Here is a 23232-nt window from a genome sequence, read left to right as displayed (position 1 = left end):
CAGTCTTTCATCCTTGAGTATGATGTTAGCAGTAGGATTTTCACAGATGCATTTTGGACCAGGCTGAGGAAATTCCCGTCTGTTTGTGCTTTGCTGAGTTGTTATTGCAAATGGGTGTTGAATTTCATAAAAACACTTTATGCATCCAAGCAAATGATCAGACAGCTTTTCTCCCCTATGCTGCTAATAGGATAAACTATGTTGATTGATTTTTAACTGATAACCCAATCTCGAATTCCTAGGAAAGCTCTCATCGGGTCATAATTTTTTAATTATGTTTTTAATCTTAATTCCAGCATAATTAGCATACAGCATTATATTGGTTTCAGGTGTGCAGTGTAGACACTTCCGTACATAACTCAGTGCTCGTCGTGACTGGCCACAATTTCTTTACATGCGTTTCCAGGCCCCTCTTTCCCTCGGGGACTCTGACATGCCTGCTCTATCTTCCGTCCTAGCTCTGCTGGCCTCCGAGGCTCTGCACTTCCTTGATTATTAGGTGTGTTTTCTCTCTGGCGTTCATAGCGGATCATTTCTAAGCTCTGTTTTCAAGTTCATGGATTCTTTCCTCTGCCACCTTCATTCTGTGGCTGAGTTCATCCACTGAGTTTTTAAAAAATTTTGGTTAGTGCATTTTTTTTTTAGTTCTTAAATCTCCATTTGGTATGTCTTTTGTTTCTTCACTGGGACTTTACGTATTCTCCCTCTTCCCACGTGCGTCATGATTCCTTGGTACTGTAGTTTTATGGCAGCTGCCTTAATGCCCTCGCCAGATGATTCTGACAATGGTGTCACCTTGGTGTCGGTGGCTGCCGTCTTCTCATTCCAGTGGAGATTTTCCTGGTTCCTGGTGCAATAGTATTTTCAGTTTGAAACCTTGACATTTGAGGTGTTATGTTATGAGACTCTGCGTCCCGTGATTTGGCGGGTACCCTGTGAAGTGTCTGGAGGGGAGGGGCACTGCCTCATCTCTGCCACATGGCGATGGAAGTCCCAGCCCCTCTGAGCCTGAGCTGACGCTTGGCGGGGAGGGGGGGGGAATGCTGGGCTCCCCACTGGGAGCGCCTCCTCACGGCTGGGGGGTGGGGTCCTGACTCTCTGGGCCCCTGTTGACACGCCCAGCGGGTCCCTCTGGTGACCGTGGGGTCTTTGCAGGAAGGTGGTGTGTGAGTGCGGCTACACGCGCCAGCAGCACTTGGAGGAGGCCACCAGGCCCCACACTTTGCAGGGCAAGGAGTGGGACCCAAAAAAGCATGTGCAGGAGATGCCAACGGACGCCTTTGGGGACATTGTTTTCACGGGCCTGGGCCAGAAGGTGGGAAAGGTTGGTCTCCGTCCCTCCGTCGCCCTCACTGTGGACTCATGTCAGCCTTCCGTGATCTGAGGCAGCCAGGCCTTCCCGGCGCCTCTGGAGAGAGGCCTCGAGTCTTGGCAGCGCTGGGGGGGAGGGGGGAGGGGCTTCACGAGGCTCCCAGGAGACCCACAGGTGCCCTCGGGTTCTTGATCGACACGGGGCAGAGTGGGTGTGTCCCACAGCAGAGAGGCCTGGGGCAGGGTGTCGTGGGTGCAGGGCTGGGCCGGGCGGCCTCTCATCCCGCCAGGCCCTTGCCCCCTCCCCCTTCCTCTCACTCTGTGTCCTGCTTATGCGCGGCCACTTTTGCTCGCTGGATCTAGACCCAGGGCGGGATCACTCACCTGGCTGTGCTCTCGGGCACGGGCTGGGGTGGGGGTACCCGCTGCTGGCCTGCTGTCTCTGGGGCTGGGCTGGGCCGCCCACCGACACGGGGTCCCCCCTGTTCCCTGTCACCTCCTGCAGTACGTTCGCCTCTCCCAGGACACAGCCCCCAGCGTGATCTACCACCTCATGACCCAGTACTGGGGCCTGGACGTCCCCAACCTCCTCATCTCGGTGACGGGCGGGGCCAAGGACTTCAACATGAAGCCCCGGCTGAAGAGTGTCTTCCGAAGAGGCCTGGTCAAGGTGGCGCAGACCACAGGTAGCCCCCGGGGGCTGGAGCCATGGGGGGCTGAGCCGGAGGCCCTGCGGCTGCTGGGGCTGGAGCGGCCGTCGNTGGCTCCAGCCGGCTCCCGGGAGGGACCCCTGCTCTGCGCCCGCGGGCGGCCCCGGTTAGCGGGGTAGCGGGTGGAGGAGGCTGGAGGGGGTTGTGCTCACCGTGGGGCCGTCGGGGAGGGTCTCCATTAACCAAGCCCCTGTTACCTAATCCATCTGTTCACATCCGGGAAGGCGGGACTACACGTGACGCGACGCGACTCGGGCGCCTGTGCCCCCAGGGCTGCACCTCCAGTGAGCAGCACAGGGCCGGGCCGGGCTGTGTGAGCGCCAGGCAGGCAGCCCGGGCTCCCTCAGAGTGACGCCAGGGAAGTGGCCGCGTTGCCTGTGGCCTCCGGGGGGCTACGCGGGGCAGGTCAGCCACTCAGAGGGCGCTGGCTTGAGCATCTGGTTTTAGCAGCGCGTGAGGGCCATGCTGTCTGTTTGGCCTTTGCCCCGAGTGACGCTCGGTCCTGGAGCCCCACAGCCCGTGGGGTTTGGTTAAATGCAGCTGACCGTCCCCAGGCACATGGTAACCTTTGCAGGGAGGCCAGCAGGTGCTCACCTGTCCCCCGGGTAATCACGGGTGACAGTTTTACCACGTTTCATAGTTATCTTTTTAGGATTCAAAATAGTGTCCTTGCTGCCACTTCCCAGCCCCAGAGCCGGTGCCACACGTTGTAGATGGCTCCTTACGGCGACACCACGCACAGCTGGCTTCTAGGCGCCGGGCTGTGGTCTGTGGCCGGCATTGCCCTGGGAACAGGCAGCCCCAACGACAGTGAACTTCACCCCTTGTCCGAGGAGGCAGCTGTAGGTCCAGCCCGTGTCTCCTCTGGTCCAGGACACGGGCTGGAGGCGCAGAGCCCACGGGGACCTGCCTTCTCGTGGCAGACGAGGTGCGGCAGAGACAGTGCTGAGTCAGGGCTTCCCGGACCTGCTGTTCAGGGTGCTCGCCCGCACGTGATGCCCAGAGCGGGTCCCCTGGTCAGGCCACACGGCGGGGGGAGGGTGTGTATGTGCGCTGTCGGGGCCCGTGTAGGCCACATGGCAGCGGGCAGCATGGCCGGGCAGGGGTGCAGCCCGCCCCACTCAGGCCCTGAGAGCTGAGGGGCAGAAGGGGCACTTATGACTCGGAGTAGAAGAACCCGGACGGACGCGTTCCCCAGTGCAGGACAGGGAAGGAGCGGCGAGGAGGGGAGAGGGGCCCCCAGTCCCCGGCCCTGGGCCCTGAGCAAGGTGGGGACCTCGGCCCCCAGAGTGGTGCCGTGGAGACAGAATCGCGCTGTGGCTCCCTCCGTGTTCCTGGTCCTGAGACAGACCTGACACAGGTTAGGGAGCCGCTCCCCCCCGCCCCCAGCAGGGCCCCGCGGGTGAAGGGCAGGGAGCGTCAGAAGCACACAGGCCCCGGGGGGCGTCAGGCTTGTGCCTGGAGGGTACACAGCTCTGCTCCCGCCCCCAGGGGCCTGGATCATCACCGGCGGCTCCCACACGGGGGTCATGAAGCAGGTGGGCGAGGCCGTGCGGGACTTCACCCTGAGCAGCAGCCACAACGAAGGAGAAGTCGTCACCGTCGGGGTGGCCACGTGGGGCACCGTGCACAACCGCGAGGACCTGATCCACCCCTCGGTGAGCTTGGTGGCGTCACAGGGGGCGATGGGTAGGTGCCGCCTGGACACCAGGGTAGACGCAGCCCGGAGGGAGGAGCCTGGGCAGCGGTGTCGGAGACCGGGGCTGGCGCCCAGTGGCACCACAGGCCCTGAGACCAGGGCGAGCAGCTGACGTGGCTGACTCCCTACGATTCCAGGATGGGTCCACAGAGCAGCCGCCACGGGTCTTAGAAACACAGAAACTGGACTGAGCAGAGGCAGGGGGTGGCCGCCTCAGCTCGGCCGGTGAGCGTTGGGTTCTGATCCCAAAGCCTGACCTCTGAAGCCCGTGAGCCGGGCACTTACAGGCGCCCTGGCTCCTGGCAGTCATCACTGGGCCACCCAGGCACCCCTCGTCCCCATATGATGCCACGGTCAGTCCCCGTTTCCTTCTGGGCCTTCGGCGGCAGCTCCCCGGTGTCCAGAGCTACGGACGCTCTGCCGACACCAGCACGTGGCATGTGCCTTGTCTAAGACGGTCACAGCTGGCTCTGCCGCCCCCACTCCCGTCTGGTGTCACCCGCGGTGCCGTTGACACCTGTATTCCTACCGCAGTCTGTTCAAGGCCACCCGGACGATGTCCCCCACGTCCCCCACGCCCTCCAGCCCCCACCGTTGCCCGGTTCCAAGGCCACCTCCACATTTGTACGAGTTTGTTTTGGCAACGCTCCACTTGCGGACACCCAGATCTGTTCCAATGTCCTGCGGCCGCTGTGACAGATGATCGCACACCTCATAGCTTACAGCAGCAGAAATGTGTTCTGTCCCCTTCAGAGGCCAGAGCTCCGGGTCCGCGTGTGGCAGAGCCCTGCTTCCTCCAGAGGCCGGTGGGGGGAGCCGGTCCTTGCCTTCCGGTGGCCGCTAGCTTTCCCTGGCTGTGGCCGCATTGCTCTGATCTCTGCCTTCACGGTCCCTGGGCTCTCCTCTCTTGTGGTCAAATCTCCCTCCACCTCCCCCCTCGTTAGGACGCTGCGGTGACACTTAGGACCCACTTCTGGGTAAATCTTCCCCATGTCACCATCCTTACCTTAATCGAATCTGCGGGGGCCCTTTATCCAAGTAAGGGACCGTTCACAGGCTCTGGGAATGAGGACTTTGTATCCTTGGGGGTCATACTAGACCCCCCATTTCTGGCACTCAGGATGCAGAACTTCCCGTCTGTCTGTGTCTGACAATCTCTGGCCGTCCCCAGGGCGGCTTTCCTGCCGAGTACGTCATGGATGAGGAAGGCCAAGGGCACCTGACCTGCCTGGACAATAACCACTCCCACTTCATCCTTGTGGACGACGGGACCCACGGCCGCTACGGGGTCGAGATTCCCCTGAGGACGAGGCTGGAGAAGTTCATCTCCGAGCAGACAAAGGAAAGAGGAGGTGAGCGGAGCCTGCTTTTGAGGGAGAGGCCGGCTGCTCGGGGAGCCTGGGGCACAGCTGGCCGTGACCAGGACGTTCAACAGGCGGGGCGCTCGGCCACCTTCTCTCACCCCGTTTCACCAGTGGAGGGAGCCCCCCCCTTTTCTGCTCTCTCTCAGGGCATAGACCACCAGTAGCCACTCTACGCCACAAACGAGGGCTCAGTCCGGAAATAGGAACGTGCAGAGCTGGGCCCTGACGCGTCTTCCCTCGTGGGTGAGACAGGATGGGTTCTGGGACACCAGAAGGGCAAACGCACAGGATCTGAGGGGGAGAAGGGACCCCGAATAGCAGTGGGTCCTAGCTCTGTGCCAGGTCGGATGGGTGCCTTTGAGCAGTGGCGTCTGAGCACCGGAGTCCCCGGCATTCGGGCCCCTGATGGCAGGCGGGGGGTGGGGGGGAGAACTCGCCTTTCTCTGTGCTCAGGTGAGGCCCACACTGCTGGCCGTGGACCACGTGACCGGGGCCCATGTGAGAGCCTAGGTGGGGGCCAGGGACACCAGGGACACCCAGGGGGGCAGAGATTTCTGAAGTCTTCACAGGTCCCCTGGCTGCCCGGATGGGCGGGAGGTTCAGGGCAGGGACTGCACGACGGCACAGAGGACGGAGGTGCCCACGCGGTGCCCCCGGCCACGTGCGTGGGGCCTCACGCCCACCGGCTTGGTGTGTCCCCGCGGCATACGCCGATTTGAAGCGCCATAAAAAGGGCGCAGAGGAAAGCAGGCTGGTCGGGGCAGCCTCTGAGGCAGACAGCCCTCCCCTCCCCTGCACGCCCAGAAAGGGAACGGAGGGATGAGGCAGGCGAGCCATCTCGGGGCTGGAATTTGCCCTCAGCCCATGGAGCAGGCAGATCATCCGCTGACCGCAGCGCGTCAGCCTTTGAAAGCCGCTTAGTACCAACGGCCGGTCTCCAGCGGGTGGTTCTGGGGCTGGCGGGAGGTGGGCAATCGTGCCCCACGTGGAGGGTCTGGGTCCCCCGTTCCCTAATTCGGGGTTCGTGCTTCGTCCTAGGCGTGGCCATCAAGATCCCCATCGTCTGTGTGGTGCTGGAGGGGGGACCCGGCACGCTGCACGTGAGTGCTGGCCTGCGGGGCCGGGCTCTGGGGTCCAGCCCCGCTGCAGGGGGCTCTGGCCCGAAGCCCCGTGAACGGCAAGGGAGGGGTGAGGAGAAAGGGTGGTGGCCGTGTGGCGGGAAGGTGGCTTCCAGGAGGTACCTGCTGCGGGGAAGGGGGGGGCCTGGGTGGCTGAGTGGTAGGAGGGGCCCCAGGGGGACGGCAGCGCGTGGCGCCTGCTTCCAGGACCCCGGGGCGGCCACTCCGCAGGTTCTCAAGGGGCCGGCCCTCGGGCAGCCCCAGGGGACCAGCCGCTGGATGTGAAGCGGTTCCTCGGTGGTGTTAACACGCCGCGCGGACCTTACTCAGGACCCACCACGCTGTGCTTCCCCTTGCCGAAGGAATGCGGACCGGCTTTATTTCCGCTGCAACCACACGTGATATTACAGCCTCAGATGTGGGGCCAGGGCAAGGACGCTGCATTTACGGGACTGGAGGAAATGCCCGTTTGTGCTTGGGGATCGCAGGCGGGCCCCGGGGGCGGGAGCGCGTCTGGTCCCCGCCCCTCCCCACACAGGGTCCTCTGCACGGTCGGCTCCCGAGGCCACGGCTCAGTGGGCTGAAACGTATTTCCGCGCCGGTGGCCGCGGTCCACCCGAGCAGTCGGCCTGAAGCAGCTGCTCTGGCAGGTGGACGCCCGCGTGCCGGGATTATCGCGTTTCCCTCCAGCAGCGGACGCTGCCGAGCTCAGTGGTTTCACTTCATTTCTCAGTCCCGTTAGCCCGAAGCCGAGATGTCGCGGTTCAGGGGCCCGAGCGGGGCGGGTGCTGGGGCTCACCCGGGGCCCCTGCGTTTCAGACCATCTACAACGCCATCACCAACGGCACCCCCTGCGTGGTGGTGGAGGGCTCGGGCCGCGTGGCTGACGTCATTGCGCAGGTGGCCAGCCTGCCCATTTCTGAGATCACCATCTCCCGGATCCAGCAGAGCCTGAGTGTGTTCTTCCAGGAGATGTTTGAGACCCTCACCGAGGGCAGGGTCGTGGAGTGGACCAAGAAGGTGAGCAGCCGGCTCCCAGACGCCCTTGGCCTGGGCATGGGACCGGGGCCTGGACACAGAGACCCCACGGGCCCGGAGCGGGCGTGCACGTGATCTTTGGAGCGCGGGGGGCCCTGAGCCAGGCAGGCAGGGGCCCCCAGCTGAGGCAGCGCAGAGCCTGCCCAGGGAGGGCGTGTCTTGAACCTCTCGTCCCCGGACTGCAGGCCTGGCCTGGGGCAGGACGGGGGGCCAGCGGCACACTTGTTCTGCGCGAGGAGCCTGCTGGGTGGGGGGCGGCGCAGGGGCCGAGGGGCCGAGAGCCGGATTCAGGCAGCAGGGGCCCTGGAGGCGGGGTGTGGCGCAGCCTCCAAGCCTGGCGAGCCCCAGGCCACCAGGGCGGATCAGGCAGGGGGCCGGGGACCGTGAGCGCGGCTCCTGTGCGCCCCTCAGCTGGGCCGCCAGCCGGCGTGAGCCCCTCCCGCGGATTCGCAGGTTCGGTGAGCATTCCAGGGGACCCCAGCCCCGGCCTCCAGGGCGTGTGGGGGACCCGATCCCCGGGAGGAGGCTGGCTATGCTGAGTGGAAGCGGGGAGCCTGAGGACGGGACCCTGCAGCTAACGCTCGGGCACGTCCACGTGAGGCCGGCTCCGCCCTGCGCCAGGTGCCCGGCTGGTGCCCCCTCGTCTTGTTCTGGGCTAATTTTAGGTGCGTAGAATGGTTGCAGAGAGTAGACAGTTTCTAGCCAACCGCTCCCCAGCCTGTCCTGAGGCTCACGCCCCACAGGGTCGCAGCTGCAGCAGGGTCGGAGCAGAGGCCGCTCTGGCTCGGCGCCGGGGGCTGAGTGCACGCGGTCGGCGCCAGGGGCGGAGTGCGCGCGGTTTGCACTGGGGGCTGAGTGCACGCGGTCAGCGCCGGGGGCTGAGTGCACGCGGTTTGCACTGCACACTGATCTGCTAATGTCCTCCTTCTGGCCCAGGATCCAAATCAAACTGTTTACACAGTGCATTCAGCCTTTTCCTTCATTATCCCCCCTCCCTCCTTCCTTCTTTCTTCCTTCCCACCCCCCTCCTTCCTCCCTCCCCTCCCCCTCCCTCCTTTCTTTCCTTCCTCCCTCTCTGTCTCTTCCTTCCTCCTTCCTTTTTAAGCATGACACTATTTAGCCAGCCACCAGATTGCTAAGACTTTCTAAAATGTCACTATAAACACTGGAAGAGAGACTGGGGGCTCTGGGGCCCCACTTTCTGCCATCTCCTCAGCCCTGGAGCTGTGAGCCTCGTGGGTGCCCAGAGATCTCTGGTTTGGACCCCCCTTCGTTCCTGACCCACTTCTCCAGGACCAGGGTGATCACATCTTTTACATAAATGCCCTGCTTTTCAGTGCTTTTGCTTTTTAAAATAGTTTTTTTTTTTTTAACATTTATTTATTTTTGAGAGACAGAGAGTGAGTGGGGGAGGGACAGACAGAGGGAGACACAGAATCCGAAGCAGCTTCAGGCTCTGAGCTGTCGGCACAGAGCCTGACACGGGGCTCGAACCTACTAACTTCGAGATCATGACCTGAGCCAAAGTCAGATGCTTAACTGACTGAGCCACCCCGACCCCAGTGCCCCTCAGTAATTTTGCTTTTAATTGCATCATTTATTCTTTTACACCTGAAGTGGCTGCCAAAATTGTTTATAGATGGGAGGACTTTGCAGGGACCCTTCAGAGAGGGTGTCCTCCAGGCAGACGGGGAGGGGGTGAGGGGTGGGGCGGAGGGGGAGCGTGTGCAGGCGTGTGGCTTGGTCGCCCTGACACACACGGCCGGGACCAGCCCAGGTGAGCTCGAGCGGGGAGTCCCCAGCACCTCGAGGCTCCGGTGGCCATGCTGACACCGCTGTCCCCGCTGTTCTCCGAACCCGGGGGGCCATCCGTCTGTCACCTGAGCTCTGCTTCACAGCAGGATCCTGGGGGGAAGGTAGCTGGTGCCTCTCTGATCCGTTTCCCCAGCAAGAAGCTGGGTCTGTGCTCTGCATCCTGTTCTGTGAACAATAAGCCAGGTTGTAAAACCCCCAGAGATCCGAAGTCTCAAGTGGCCGACAGGAGCTTCTCAGAGTGAGTCTGCAGAGCCGCTCAGCTCCTCCGACTGTGTCTGATTTCGGGCCACGTGGGCAGTCGGTGCCCTCCAGCCAGGACCACAGGGGCAACCGGGGCCGACCACGTGGAAGGGCACCTGCCGGGGCGGGGGGGTTCGGGCCCTGGCGGGGTCTCCGGGACACTCTGGAGGGGCAGGCGCGGGGTTGGGTGTTTTGTGGGTGGCGCAGTGACCTTGCTCTTGTCCGTGCGCACTGTGGTCTCCGGTGGCCGAGTTAGATCCGGATGTTCCGTGAGGTTGTCCCGACGTGAGAGCAGCTCAGTCTGGGAGGATGCAGAGGTCCGGCCGTGAACGTCAGCTCAGCTCCTCAAGGAGCGTCGGGAGTGGGCAGGCAGCCCCGGGGCCCTTCCCCAGTTCACTTACAAATTATTTAGACGATTCTTAGAACCGGATCTAACTCACTGTCGTCAAAAGCTGCCCGTTTGAACCCACCCTCCGAGGCCGACTCCAGACCCTGAAACGGGTGTTCCGTGCAAGTCCTTCTCAGGACTCGCCATCGTCGCTCTGACTCAGGGGGGCGGGGACCCGGGGGCATGGTTGTGATCCGATATTCACTTAGCAAACCTCGGCGTGCGGTCCACACTGTGGGTGGAGGCAGGCGACAGGAGGGCCTCTCTCCCTCAGACGCTGCCTCGGGGGGACACAGGCGTCCACCACGAAGCCTCCTTGCACAGGCTTGCAGCGCCACCAAACAGCCGTGTGCCAAAGGGAAATTGTCTGCTCTCTCTGAGCATTGTTTGTCTTGTCCTTAAAATGGGGATAATTATTACTCAGAGGCCAGGCTGAGATTGTCTATACCAAGTGCTGAGCATTGTGTCTGCACACCGAGCTCAACAAATGGCAGCCACTGTCATTCAAATCGAAATTGGTGGCTGGGTTAGACTCAGGAGGGGGTGAGGGTGAGGCTGGCGGTATTTCAGAGTTAACGTGAAAGGTGGATCCGGAGGAGGAGGGGGGAAGGTTGGGGTCTTAGAGGTGAAGGTGGGGCGTGTGAGGCCACCCTCTAGGTGGGGAGGGGTCTGTGCAGAGTCGCGGGCAGTGAAGCCAGGCTGGGCAAGGAGGCGGGAAGGCAGGCAAGGCTGGGGTGGGCGGCTGGGGAGCCAGGGACGGAAGCCTGAAGGTTTGCGGAGCCGCAGGAAGATGTGTTTGTGGAAGGGCCACCCTGGCCTCAGGGTGAAGGGGTTATGGGGGACAGTGTTTGGTAGTTGGCTTAAATGTGATATAGATGGGTAATAGATAAATGATAGATTGATACGTGTATATACACAGATACATGGAGGGAGGGAGGGAGGGAGGGATGGACGGATGGACGGACGGACGGACGGACGGACGGACGGACGGGCGGATGGATGGATAAAGTAAGCGGCTAGATATATAGATGGGTAGGTAGGTAGCTAGGTGGGTAGGGTGGGCAGATAGGTTCGTGGATTGATATGTAGGCAGGTGAGTGGATGAATGGTTGGATGGATGGGTAGGCAGCAGGCAGGCAAGGTGAGGAACCAGGGGAGAAGTGTCAAGGTCAGTGCCGTCGGGCATTCAGCAGACACTGTCATGGTGGGGGGTGAAATTCCTTACCCTCGGGTTGTGTCTCCACCCGGCCGACCACTCACGAACATGCCGTATTTGGTCCTTACGCATCTTCATCCTCACTGCCTGGGGTGTGGGGAGGCGAGGTGGTGGCCTCACGCCTGGGCCCTGGCTGTGCATCCGGGGCCTTGATGCTGCGGGTGCCCCTGAGGAGCCAGGGGCCCGCTGTCCCCCCAGACCCCGCCGGGGCTGTGTTTGTTGCAGATCCAGGACATTGTACGGAGGCGGCAGCTGCTGACCATCTTCCGGGAAGGCAAGGACGGCCAGCAGGACGTGGACGTGGCCATCCTGCAGGCCTTGCTGAAAGGTGAGGGTCGGGAGGGAGAAGCAGAATGGAGGTGCTCGGGGCCCTGAGTTTGGAGGCGCCCAAAACCCCACCCCTGAGTCAGAGGCACAGGTCAGAGGGCAGCTGGCGGCGGGCCACACGGGGGCCCAGCTCACGCCCCTGCCAGGCAGGTGGGTGCCCGCGGCTGGGGCTGGCGGTTCGGGCTCCTTTCTCCGATTACCTCTTGGCCGGAGCCTGAGTGCGGCCACACGCGTGGTCCCGCCGTGGCCATCACAGCCGCACATACAGCCCCGGGAAGGAAGACAACCGTGGAAGCGCTGCCGCCGCCGTCCCTGGTGCCCCCGCGCCTGCGCTCCCACGGCCCCCGCGCAGCAGGGTCCCCCTGGGCGCTAAAGCTCCCGCGGTGGCCGCTCCCGGGCCGAGCCCTGCTCTGCCCTCCACCCCACACTTCCCTTTGCCCCGGATTCTGGGGGACGGCCGATGCCCCCGTCCCTCCTGCTGCGGACGACGCCCCCGACACCAGGCAGCCGTTGTGCCCGCTGGCCGCTCCTCACCCCCGAGGGACGCGGCCCAGGGAGAGCGGGGCGGCAGAAGCTTTGCAGGAGGGGCGAACCTGGGCTTGTCCCGCGGCCTCCTCTTGACCGGAGGACTCAGGGCTGCACGTGAAACCTCACAGAGCCAGTGAGGTGGTTGAGGCCGGGACCGGGGTTCTCATTTGAAGACCCCTGTCCAGGAGGACAGAAGAACCCGGAAGAGCCAGTTGGATAGACTCAGAGCGACGATGTGCTGGAGCCGGAGCCACCGTGGCCCCGGCCGTCCTCGCCACCGAGAACACGGGAGGCCGGGAAGCCGGTGCAAATATCTGGGTGACCACGGGTTCAACGGTGCCTACCTCGTGGCACTTGACCCTCCTGTTCACAGACGGGCAGTGAGAGCATCTGTCCCCTCCTTGCCTTCTTCCACGAAGGGACTGGAGGAGCAGGAAGAGACAGCAGGCTGGGTGTCCGCTGAAATCCCCTGGGCGGCAGTGACAAGGGACCTGGGGGCCCGAGCATGGCCATCCCTGCACAGCACTGGGAGCGGGAAGGCCTGTGGCTCACGGCCAGGGTGGAGCCCAGCGTCTGCTCTGCAAGTTCAAGAGCAAGTGAAGATAACACCATGAATCGTGGTTTCACCTGGGGCAGGTGCTGAGCGGGGAGGGCGTGCGGGCTGTGGGAATGTTTAATTTCTCGATCGTAGTGGTACACAGGTGTAGACGTCAGCCAGAAGTCACGGCGCCTCCCGTGGGTGCCGGGGGCAGAGCAGATCACGGGGGAGAGCGAGGACATATTTATTTCCGGAAGCCAACACAGTGTAATTGGTTGTAATTGGTTGTTCAGGGGAGAGGCGGTGGGCTTCTAGGAGAAAGGAGAAAGCGACTCTCTTTTTATTATGTGTATATATATATATATATATGAAAAAAATAGAAATATTCATATGGCTTTTCAGTGACAATCCCTTTTAAAGGGTTATTTATTTATTTTGAGGGAGAGAGAAAAAACAGCAGAGGCAGAGAGAGAAGAAGAGAGAGAGAATCCCAAGCAGGCTCTGCACTGTCAGCTCAGAGCCCAATGTGGGACTTGAACCCATGAACCATGAGATCATGACCTGAGCCAAAACTAAGAGTCCAGTGCTTAACCAACTGAGCCACCCAGGCACCCCAGTGACAACCCCCTTTAAAAATCAACTTGATTGAGGTTATGGTTTAACTAAGGTAAAGTCCCCCATCCTGGGTTTACTGCTGGATGTGTTTGAGCAGATGCACACCCCGTGTATGAATACGATCCAGATATGGGGCAGTGCCCCCGCCCCCCCGGGAAAGCTCGCTCACGCCTCCCTGTGCCTTGGGTAACCGTCCGTCTGCTTCCTGTCCTTATAGATGGTTTTGCCTGTGCTAGAAACTCACAGAAATGGAATCCCATGCTTGCGGCTCTTTCGTGTCTTGCATCAGCTCAGTGCAGCATGTTTGAGATTCCTCCCCGTTGGTGTGTCAGAACTCTGTCCCTCTCTACCGCTGAGCGGTACCTCACCGCGCGAGGGTAGGGCCCCTGGCTTCCCCCTCACCTGTCCCTGGACACGAAGCCTGCCTCCGGTGAGGGGCTCCTATAAAAGCTCCAGTTTGTTCTCGTTTCTTTCGGGTCCGCATCTAGGTGTGTGGAATTACTGGTTCTTTGTGGCACGAGCATGTTCGTAAAGAAAATGCCACACTGTTTTCCAGCAGGATGGCACGTCTTACCTCGCCACCAGCCGCGGACAGGGCGCTAGCCGCCCTGCGGCCCGACCAGCGCCGGGCAGGCTCAGCGGTTGACACTGGGGCTGTGCCGGTGGGCGTGCAGTGGCAGCCCAGGGCGGCTTGAATCTGCGTCTCTCTGATGGCCGATGACACGTAGCGTCCCTTCTTGGCTTGTTGGCCGCGTGTTAGCATCCGGGGGACATGCCTTTCAGAGCTTCCATCCGTGTTTATCTGGTGACTTGTCTTCTCAGTTTTGAGGTGTAAGAGCTTTGAAATAGTCTGATACGAAGCCTTTGCTAGAGATCTGCACTGGGGACATTTCTCTGGGCTCCTGGCCTGCCCTCGGAGTCCCTTCAGGGAGTCTTTGAAGGGCCGAAGGCTTACGCTTCCCTGGAGCTTCATCTATGCGTTTTGTCCTGTCCGGTCCGTGTTCTTCGTGCCCCAGGAGATCTTTAGCTGCCCTGTGGCTGCACATATTTCCCTGTGTTTCGCTTCGGAAGCTCTGCGGGCACCGCCTTTACGTGTCGTGTCTGTGGCACATCTCAGGGTGGGTTTTGTGTGTGGTGTGAGGTAAGGGTCCAAGTTCCTTGCTTTCTTCCCCCAATAGCAGCCAGTGCTTTAAGGTGTAAAGCCCGCAAGGGAGAGGGGGGCCTAGCTGGGTGAGATCCTGGGTGAGGCGGCGCTTTTGCAATCAAGGCGAAAAAGGAAAGTAGCTTCTGAATGTTCATGTGAGACCTGTGTCGCCTTTAAGCTCTGGGGCTGAGGGGTTTGGCCAGGAGGTGGGGGCGGGGCTGAGCCAGAGTGAGGCCCCAACCCGGAGATTCTCTGATTCCAGCACTGAAAGGAAAAGTGCTTTCCTAAAGGTGGGGGAGGGGACGGGAGATTCCACCGCTGATCACGAGGAGACACGGGGGTTGGTGACAAATCCTTCCCTGTCTGACATTATCAGATGGCAGGGAAATGGCTCTGAGGCCCAGACGGAAGCCCCCTGACGCGCGTGCTTTTACCTACAGCCTCTCGGAGCCATGACCACTTTGGCCACGAGAACTGGGACCACCAGCTGAAGTTAGCAGTGGCGTGGAACCGCGTGGACATCGCCCGGAGCGAGATCTTCACCGACGAGCGGCAGTGGAAGGTAGGGTCCCTGGGCTGCCCTGTGGAAGGGCCTGGTGGCCCGCAGGAGCGAGGCCAGGCCCCGGAGGGTGGCCTCTGCCCACCCCAGCCCTCCCGCTGGATCCTCCGCACGGAGGAGACGAGGGCAGTCCCGTGTCCAGCGGCGTGGCGATCGGGGTATGTGGGGCCCGCCCCCCACGGTGCTCTCTCTCAGCCTTCAGAGCTGCACCCCATGATGACGGCCGCCCTCATCTCCAACAAGCCCGAATTCGTGAAGCTCTTCCTGGAGAACGGGGTGCGGCTGAAGGAGTTCGTCACGTGGGACACCCTGCTCTACCTGTACCAGAACCTGGACCCTTCCTGCCTCTTCCACAGCAAGCTTCAGAAGGTGCTGGCCGAGGAGCCCGAGCGCCCGGTCTGCGCGCCCCCCGCCCCCCGCGTGCAGATGCACCACGTGGCCCAGGTGCTCCGGGAGCTTCTGGGAGACTTCACGCAGCCGCTGTACCCCCGGCCCCGGACCGGCGACCGGCCGCGGCTCCTGCTGCCCATGCCGAACATCAAGCTGAACGTGCGTGCTGGTGACGTGGCCCTTGTGCTGGGCCACGGCCGTATCCTTAGAGCTTCTTTTCTTTTAATATAATTTATTATCAAATCGGTTTCCCTACAACACCCAGTGCTCATCCCAACAAGTGCCCTCCGTGCCCATCCCCTGCTCTCCCCTGTCCCCCACCCCTCATCAACCCTCAGTTTGTTCTCAGTATTTAAGAGTTAGAGCTTCTTTCTAAAGAAACTATCCTTTACTTTTATTGGGAAAGAAATACGCTCCCTACGTAGTCTGCCAGGGCCCCCATAACAAAATACCGTAGACCAGGCAACTTAAACAACAGGCATTGAGTCCCTCACGGTCTGGAGGCTGAAGTCGGGGGCATCACAGGGCTGGTTTCCGGGGGGGCCTCTCTCCCCGGCTTGAGGACGGCCACCTTCTTGCCACGTCCTCACGTGGTCTTTGCTCCGTGTGCAGGCAGGGAGATGCAGAGAGCAGTAGTGTCCCTTCCTCTTCTTACAGGGACATGGGTCCTATAGGATCAGGGCCACAGCCTATGACCTCAGTCAACCTTACTCACCTCCTTAGGGGCCCTGTCTCCAAATACAGTCACTTCGGGAGTTGGAGCTTCAACGTATGAATTTTGGGGACACGTTTTCATCCATTATTCTCCCTTTCTAAAAATTTCAGATGGTACAAAAGTTACGCAGGGAAAATGACCTCCCTCGTGCCTTGTACCCCGTCCTGGCCCCCAGGCGAAACTGGCTTTTCACGGGGTCGGGTCAGCAAGATCCCGCCATATCTCTGAGGTGCCCGGCATGTGCACTGCCACACAAGAGGACGGGAGACGTTGTTTTCTAGTCTCCGTCTGTGTTCGATGGAATCCTGCCCCATCTCAGTGTTAAGTGTGAGACTGGCTTCTGAATTTATGTTAGCGAGTGTCCTTCTCCTGGCTCTTTATGCTTTTTTATTTAAATGCTTATTTTTGAGGGAGACAGAGCGTGAGCGGGGGGGGGGCAGAGAGAGAGGGGGACAGAGGATCTGAAGCAGGTTCTGCACTGACAGCCCCATTATTTAAGCTTTAACAAATGAAGCCCAAGTGCAGAGCTTTGTCAGTAGCCTTTTGAATATTTAAACTCCTCATCTTTGACTTATGAGTTTGATGAATTATTTTAATAGAGTTTGTGATAGCAAAACATTTAAATATTTTTTAACATTTATTTATTTTTTGAGAGACTGGGGGGGAGAGGGGGCAAAGAGAGAGGGAGACACAGAATCTAAAGCAGGCTCCAGGCTCTGAACTGTCAGCACAGAGCCTGACACAGGTCTTGAACTCATGAACTGTGAGCTGAACCATAACCTGAGCCTGAGCTGGACGCTTAACCAACTGAGCCACCCAGGTGCCCCAATAGCAAAACATTTTTATGCCTGTTTTGATCTCCACTTGATTGCAGTGTAACATGTGTTTAGTATGATACTGGATTATGTTGCCGATATTTTCATGGTTTTTGCATCAGAATGAGGCTTTGGTTTTATTTTGGGGGCTGTCTTTGTCAGGTTCTGGTATCAGCTTTATGTTACTCATGTGAAAACCACTGGGAAACCTTCCTTATTTCTTTGCTCCAGAACAGTTTATGTGGCTGGAGTTCACTGTTCTTACAAGCTCAGCAGGCTCTCCTATGAGTCCATCAGGGCTCAGTGCCTTTTTGGGTAGTAGCTCTGAGAATTTTCTGTTTCTTTTCTGATAATTTATCTGCTGAACTTTTCTATGTGTTCTAAGATCAGATTTGGGTATTTGTTTTGCAAGAAAATTATACACTTTCTTCAGGTTTTCAAATTCATTCAAATTCATTCAAATTTCATCCATTGTCGCAGGTAAGCCATGCCTGACCCTTGAGAAAGATGTGGCTGTGGCTTGGTTTTGTATATTCACAGTTCTGCTCTTGATTCCAGTGTATCTAACATACCCTGTAAGAAGGTCTAAAGTGGAAGCTTACAGTTAACCACGTCTGTAACTTAATTAATCAAGTTTTTAAATATAAAGACGAGCCTTTAGGAAATTTCTAAAATCACTTACAGAAAGTGGAATTTTGTGTTTGATGTGGGAAGTTGTTCTCACCTCTGGTAATTATTTACTGAACGTCTGAGTAGGTGTTTACTTACTGATCAGGTAGGAGGCTGGATTCCCATGTGACTGTGTAAGTTGAGTGTGCCTGGGGGCGTGGTGCCCTCCTGCTCACAAGTGACCCTTGTCTGTTGAGCAACAATTCGTTGTTGGTCTTCTCTGCAGGAGACACTCTGTGGGTTTCCTTGAGGAGCTCACTGCCACGAATCCATAACAGACTCTGTGTTGGAAGTTTACCTCGCAGGAAAAGGCTTTGATGCTATCAGATAAGACGAAGGAGACTAGAGGTGCCTGGTGTGTAACAAGAGGCTACAGTTGTTGGTTAAGGAGTTAGCTGGGTGTCCCACTTTCTGAATGTTTCTACACGTCTCCAGAGTGGCGGCTTTTAAACTCCAGTGTGCGTGAGGTTGACTACAGTGTTGTTGAAGATGCAGGTTGCAGGGCTCGCCCTCCAGGGACAGTGGTTCTGGAAAGGTGTGGAGCTGGGCTCAGGCCTGCACACCCAACAGGCACATCCAGGGGTAGTGAAGCTAGTGGGGACCTAGGCAGGGTTCTGAATGCCCACTGCTCACCAGGTGCAGGGAGTGAGTCTCCGGTCCCTCTACAAGCGTTCGCCAGGCCATGTGGCCTTCACCATGGACCCAGTCCGTGATCTTCTCATTTGGGCCATCATCCAGAATCGTCGGGAGCTGGCAGAAATCATCTGGGCACAGGTAACCAGACGTGTTTCTCAGCACGTAAGATCATGTGTGGATTAGCAATGGGGCTTCAGCCAGGGAGTGTGGCCAGAAACCCCAGTGCTGAGAGCAGGTGGAGGAGCACGTGGCCCTGGAAGGAGGGCAGTGGGCGTCCTTGACCCCAGAAGGGCCCCAGGGTGCCCAGTGTTGGAGAACAGAATTTGGCTCAGGCAAGGAAAGAATTTTAAAAAGGTGTGCTGCCTCCTGCCATTCTGTCCCGGGCGGAGCTCAGCAGGCACGCGCAGCTGGGAGGGGCTGCCCTCCAGGGCCCACACAGGTGGGTTCCCTTGGGTCGGCACCTGCGCGGTGGCCGTCCTGTTCACTAGACACTGTGGGCAAGTCACATCCCTGGAGGGGGCTGCATCTCTTTCCACTGACCACTAGGTCAGTGTCTCAATACAGACAGTCTGGTACTTAGATGGGAGAGTCCCTGATGCGCCTGCCCTGAGCCCCTTTCTGGGCCACCCGGGAACATCAGTCAGCAGCTCCCTCATCACTGGGCCCGTGGGCAGCTTCATGGTCGTGACGGAGGACATGCCAGGTGGGGCCTGGAGCCGAGCACTGTGGACTCAAATCTCTCACACGGGGTTCTCCTTTACCTCAAGCAGGATCTCTCCTTGAAGGCAAAGTGTCATTTTTTCTCAGAGGTCCCCTACCTCTCAGTGTTGGCCTTTCAAATTGCTCCTGTGGAAGTGGCCCCCTCCCCAGCGTCACCAGCAGAGTGGCATTGGTGGCTTCCTACCTCCTCTGTGGTTCTGGGGGTTTGCCCTCTCCCAAGGTGTGTGGTGGGTCAGTGGGGGAGCTGGGCCCGACCGTGGCCTCAGACATGCTCCGTGGGGCAAAGTGTGGCCCAGACAGTTCCAGGCTCTGCCAGCAGCCCCCCGTCCTGGCCCAGTGCTGCCTTCCGAACACGCAGTTCTTCAGGAGCTTTCCTTGAGATTTTCTTAGCATCCCTGGTGCCTAGGACTGGCAGTGCCACTGGGGAAGGGCGCCCAGAGCCTGGAGGGGTCTTGCACGGACCTGGTCCCATTCCTGCCCTGCAGCCTCTTGCCTGGGGTTGGCCAGATACCCAGGGGGTGGTGAGACTCATGCCTGTGTCAGGTCTGCGCTCTGGGTGAGAGAGTAGACCGCTGTCCCGGCCAGTGTGGGAGACCAGGCCACCAGCTAAGGCTCCCCTCTAGGCTCGGGGCGGCCCACTGCATACACACAGGGGCACAAGTGATCACCCAATGGCCCGGGTGTCATGGGGGCTCTGTTCTCATCACCCCTGGGCAGTGTGTCTGGGGTTCCCGGGCCGGACCACCCACACCCTCACTGTGGCCTCCCTGGTGCCCAGAGCCAGGACTGCATCGCCGCGGCCTTGGCCTGCAGCAAGATCCTGAAGGAGCTGTCGAAGGAGGAGGAGGACACGGACAGCTTGGAGGAGATGCTGGCGCTGGCGGACGAGTATGAGCACAGAGCCATCGGTGGGTTCACGAGTGGCGGCCTCGGACCTTGGCCCCTCCTCACCTGTCCCCCAGGGTCCTCGTCCCTGGTCCTGCCCAAGCCGTGTCGTCTGCTGGGGCAGCTCCCTGAGGCCGTCCCCCGCGTCAGGGCCCGGGAGCCCGCGGCCATGACCCCATCTTCCCTGTACCAGGGGTGTTCACCGAGTGCCACCGGAAGGACGAGGACCGAGCTCAGAAACTGCTCACCCGCGTGTCGGAGGCCTGGGGGAAGACCACCTGCCTGCAGCTGGCCCTGGAGGCCAAGGACATGAAGTTCGTGTCGCACGGGGGCGTCCAGGTGACCGCGGCGGGCTTGCATCCGGGCGGAGCTGTCCGTGGTGCCGCCGGTGCGGACGCAGCCTCCCGCTCCCACGGAGGCACACACGTCCCTGTGCTCCGGGGCCCCCTGGGGACCTGGGGACAGGGCCTGGTCCTGGTCGTGTGCTGTGGCCCGACAAACCCACTTCACTCCCTTTGCATGTCGGGAAACTGGCGCCGAGAGAGAGTGGGTGGGGGTCCCCTACCTGGGAGCCTGCAGTCCTCGGGGCGGCCCCAGCGCTTGCCTCTGGGAAAGGCTGGCCTGGCCCTGCCCACCCAGGGCCTCCTCCTCAGCTGGCAGATGATGGGGCGTGTCCCGTGCTGCCCGCCTCGCCGCGTGGCTGAGGGCTGTGCTGGGGGCATGCGGGCACTTTGCACGGAGCAGACACATGGTTCACCCTCAGGGGCGGGGCACAGGGGGTGCCCACTGGCCTGACGCTGCCTCCTCTGTCCACAGGCCTTTCTAACCAAGGTGTGGTGGGGCCAGCTCTGCGTGGACAACGGGCTCTGGCGGGTGGTCCTGTGTATGCTGGCCTTCCCGCTGCTCTATACCAGCCTCATCTCCTTCAGGTGCCAGCCTGGCTGCTGGGCTGGGGGGCAGGGGAGTGGTGCAGGGCCTCAGACCTTCCTTCCCAAATGTGCTTGCTGGGAGTAGGTCACGTCTGTCCTGGTGGCTGCCACCGGGTCCTAGAGAGGGTAGAGAGGCATGAAGGCAGGAGGAGGGGGCAGGGGGCTGTGCCCAAGCACCCATCATGGGCTGAGTAGCCCCCTGCCCTGAACACCCACCTGCCCTGGGCAGCCCCTGCCCTGAGCACCCACCTGCCCTGGGCACCCACCTGCCCTGGGCACCCCTCTGCCCTGGGCCCCCACCCTGCCCTGGATACCCGCCCTGCACTGGGCACCCCCCTGCCCTGAGTCCCCACCATGGCCAAGTATTTCATTTCAGTCCTGGCAGAACCAGAGCCAAAGTGCCTTTTGGGGCCCTCCCTTACGTGGGGCCGTGCGGTGGGGCCCCTGCGTGGCTGTGGGAGGGGCGTCAGTGGGCTGCATGGATGAGCCTGTGCCCAGGACTCCCATCTCTGCCACGTGACATGCACACACGAGTACACTGGCCCTGCTCCTCGGGGGAGGCAGAGGTCCTTCGTGCTCTCGGGCCCCTCACGGCCTGCCACCCCCTCCCCCCTGCATCTGCCCTGCAGGGAGAGGAGGCTGCAGACGGGGCGGGGTCTGCTCCGGGTCCGAGCCTTCTTCAACGCACCCGTGGTCATCTTCCACCTCAACATCCTGTCCTACTTTGCCTTCCTGTGCCTGTTCGCCTACGTGCTCATGGTGGACTTCCAGCCGACGCCCTCGTGGTGCGAGTACCTCATCTACTTCTGGCTCTTCTCCCTCGTGTGCGAGGAGCTGCGGCAGGTGTGTCTGCCCGGCCCCCTCCCTGCTTCCCCACGGTCCCCAGCCCACGCGGCCCGTCCACCGGTCCTGACCCCCACCAGGGGGCGCCCGGGCCGGAACCCGCACTGGGCCACCTTCTCTCGTTGGCCCTTGGCGGGCTGACCGCGCGCCTAGACGCTGCTGTCGGAGTCCAGGGTGGCTTCAGGGTCCCCAGAGGCAGGTGCGGGAGCCTCTCCTCTGGCTGCGCAGCCTCCTGAAGCCAGACCCAGTCCCAGGGGGCAAAGCCCCAGCCTCCAGGCGGCAGCCCCAGAGCAGAGGGGGTGCGTGACCTCCTCCCTGCGTGGGGCCATCTGCTGCCCCACCCGCTGCCGGGGACCGGGCTGCCGTGGAGGCAGGTGGACAGGTCCTGTGGGAAGCCGGCTGGCACAGATGGGGGCTGCCCCAGCCACAGGCATCTGCGGACCGAGCAGGGCTGCGGTGGGCCGGAGGGTGGGCTCCGGGCCGCCTGGTGACACCTCTGCCTGGGCTCCTCTCCCACTCTTCCTCCACCCAGGGGACCCAGGGGCGGCGGGAATCGGTCCCCTCCCTGGCGAGCCTCACTCTCCAGGAAGGAGGGAGTGTTTCTGCTGCCGGAGGGGAGGGCGGTGACGGCAGCCAGGCCCCTGCCCTCGTCTCCCCGCAGCTCTTCTATGACCCTGATGAGTTCGGGCTGATGAAGATGGCGCTCCTGTACTTCAGCGACTTCTGGAATAAACTGGACATCGGTGCCATCTTGCTCTTCATAGTAGGACTGACCTGCAGGTGAGCCGCCCCGTCGCCTCTGAGCCTGTCGGCGGCTGTAGCCCCAGGGCTCGCGTCCCCTCTGAACGTGTCCGCTATCTGTCCGGGGGACAAAATCTGCCCTGGGACCGTTGGAGGAGCCCGAGAAACGTGCCGGAGCCCCTGCTCCTTCAGACGCTGCTGGGGCCCCGGGCCGCTCTGCTGCCCATCAGGGCCACATGCGTCCCTGCCACAGTCCCTTTCTCCAAGAAGCAAGAGGGACCAGCCCACCACGTGGCCCGCCTCCCCTGCCCGGCTGGGCTTCTGGACCTTTCTGGCTAACACCTGCCTGGAGGCTCTACCCCATGAGCTCACACCCTGTTTTTAGTACTTTGGGGTCCAGGGGCCCCCAGAGCCACACGTGGGCAGGTGAGCAGGCAGCTGGGGACGGGGCTCTGGGCGCAGTGAGCTCAGGGGTCCTTGATTCTGCCTCGGGGCCAGGCTCATACCGGCGCTGCTGTACCCCGGGCGCATCATCCTCTCTCTGGACTTCATCATGTTCTGCCTCCGCCTGATGCACATCTTCACCATCAGCAAGACGCTGGGGCCCAAGATCATCATCGTGAAGCGGATGGTAAGGGGATCATGGGGTCCGGGCGCCAGTTGCAAGTGAGGCGCTCCAGGGCTTGAGCAAAGCACATCCCCGCTTTGCCTTCCGGCTCCCAACCCCGGCATGCCCGTCTCAGGTCTTTGCCTGTTTGTCACCTCTTCCTAGTAGCCTCCCCTGATCTCCACAGCTCATTCTCGATCCCTGTTACAGCTCCTGTCACTCCCTCCATGGGTCACAGTCACACCCGGCACCCTATTAGGATGTGGGGGGCAGACCAGGGCTGTGGCCCAAGTGTCCCTGCCTAGGGTGACAGCGGCTCCTCCCACCACCACAGAGTGCGCAACCGGGGCTTGGGGGGCGGCGGGAGCGTGTGGGTGCGCGCGGCTGCAGCCAGTGACCCCCGCCCGTCTCTGCAGATGAAGGACGTCTTCTTCTTCCTCTTCCTGCTGGCGGTGTGGGTGGTGTCTTTCGGGGTGGCCAAGCAGGCCATCCTCATCCACAACGAGAGCCGGGTGGACTGGATCTTCCGCGGGGTCGTCTACCAGTCGTACCTCACCATCTTCGGCCAGATGCCAGCCTACATCGACGGTAGGACGCGGGCCCCCGATGGCTCCAGCGGGGGCAGCTGGAAGGCTCACAGGAGGCAGGGGGGCGAGGGGCGGGGGTGGGGTG

General features: G+C 60.9%; 1 protein-coding gene across 4 annotated transcripts in view; it reads left to right on the top strand.

Moving 5' to 3' along the window:
• TRPM2 (transient receptor potential cation channel subfamily M member 2) overlaps positions 1-23232 on the top strand; it is a 54093-nt gene that overhangs the window by 11514 nt on the left and 19347 nt on the right. For 3 of the 4 annotated variants that reach the window (XM_077755416.1, XM_077755417.1, XM_077755418.1), the window contains exons 4-20: positions 1156-1324; positions 1817-1997; positions 3513-3679; positions 4892-5072; positions 6123-6184; positions 7022-7222; positions 11125-11227; positions 14492-14613; positions 14806-15159; positions 17836-17973; positions 19334-19463; positions 19634-19779; positions 20257-20369; positions 20999-21212; positions 21874-21992; positions 22452-22584; positions 22977-23148. In XM_077755416.1, coding sequence (XP_077611542.1) covers positions 1156-1324; positions 1817-1997; positions 3513-3679; positions 4892-5072; positions 6123-6184; positions 7022-7222; positions 11125-11227; positions 14492-14613; positions 14806-15159; positions 17836-17973; positions 19334-19463; positions 19634-19779; positions 20257-20369; positions 20999-21212; positions 21874-21992; positions 22452-22584; positions 22977-23148 — 2705 coding nt within the window. Of the gene's footprint in view, positions 1-1155; positions 1325-1816; positions 1998-3512; positions 3680-4891; positions 5073-6122; positions 6185-7021; positions 7223-11124; positions 11228-14491; positions 14614-14805; positions 15160-17835; positions 17974-19333; positions 19464-19633; positions 19780-20256; positions 20370-20998; positions 21213-21873; positions 21993-22451; positions 22585-22976; positions 23149-23232 lie in introns of those variants that run through there. The other variant, XM_077755419.1, reaches the window with a different exon arrangement.

This window comes from Crocuta crocuta, unplaced genomic scaffold (genome assembly GCF_008692635.1).
Source record: "Crocuta crocuta isolate KB4526 unplaced genomic scaffold, BGI_CrCroc_1.0 scaffold675, whole genome shotgun sequence".
Taxonomy (NCBI): Eukaryota; Metazoa; Chordata; class Mammalia; order Carnivora; family Hyaenidae; genus Crocuta; species Crocuta crocuta.
Note: the sequence above shows the minus strand (reverse complement) of the source record. Positions and strands in the feature narration are given on the sequence as shown.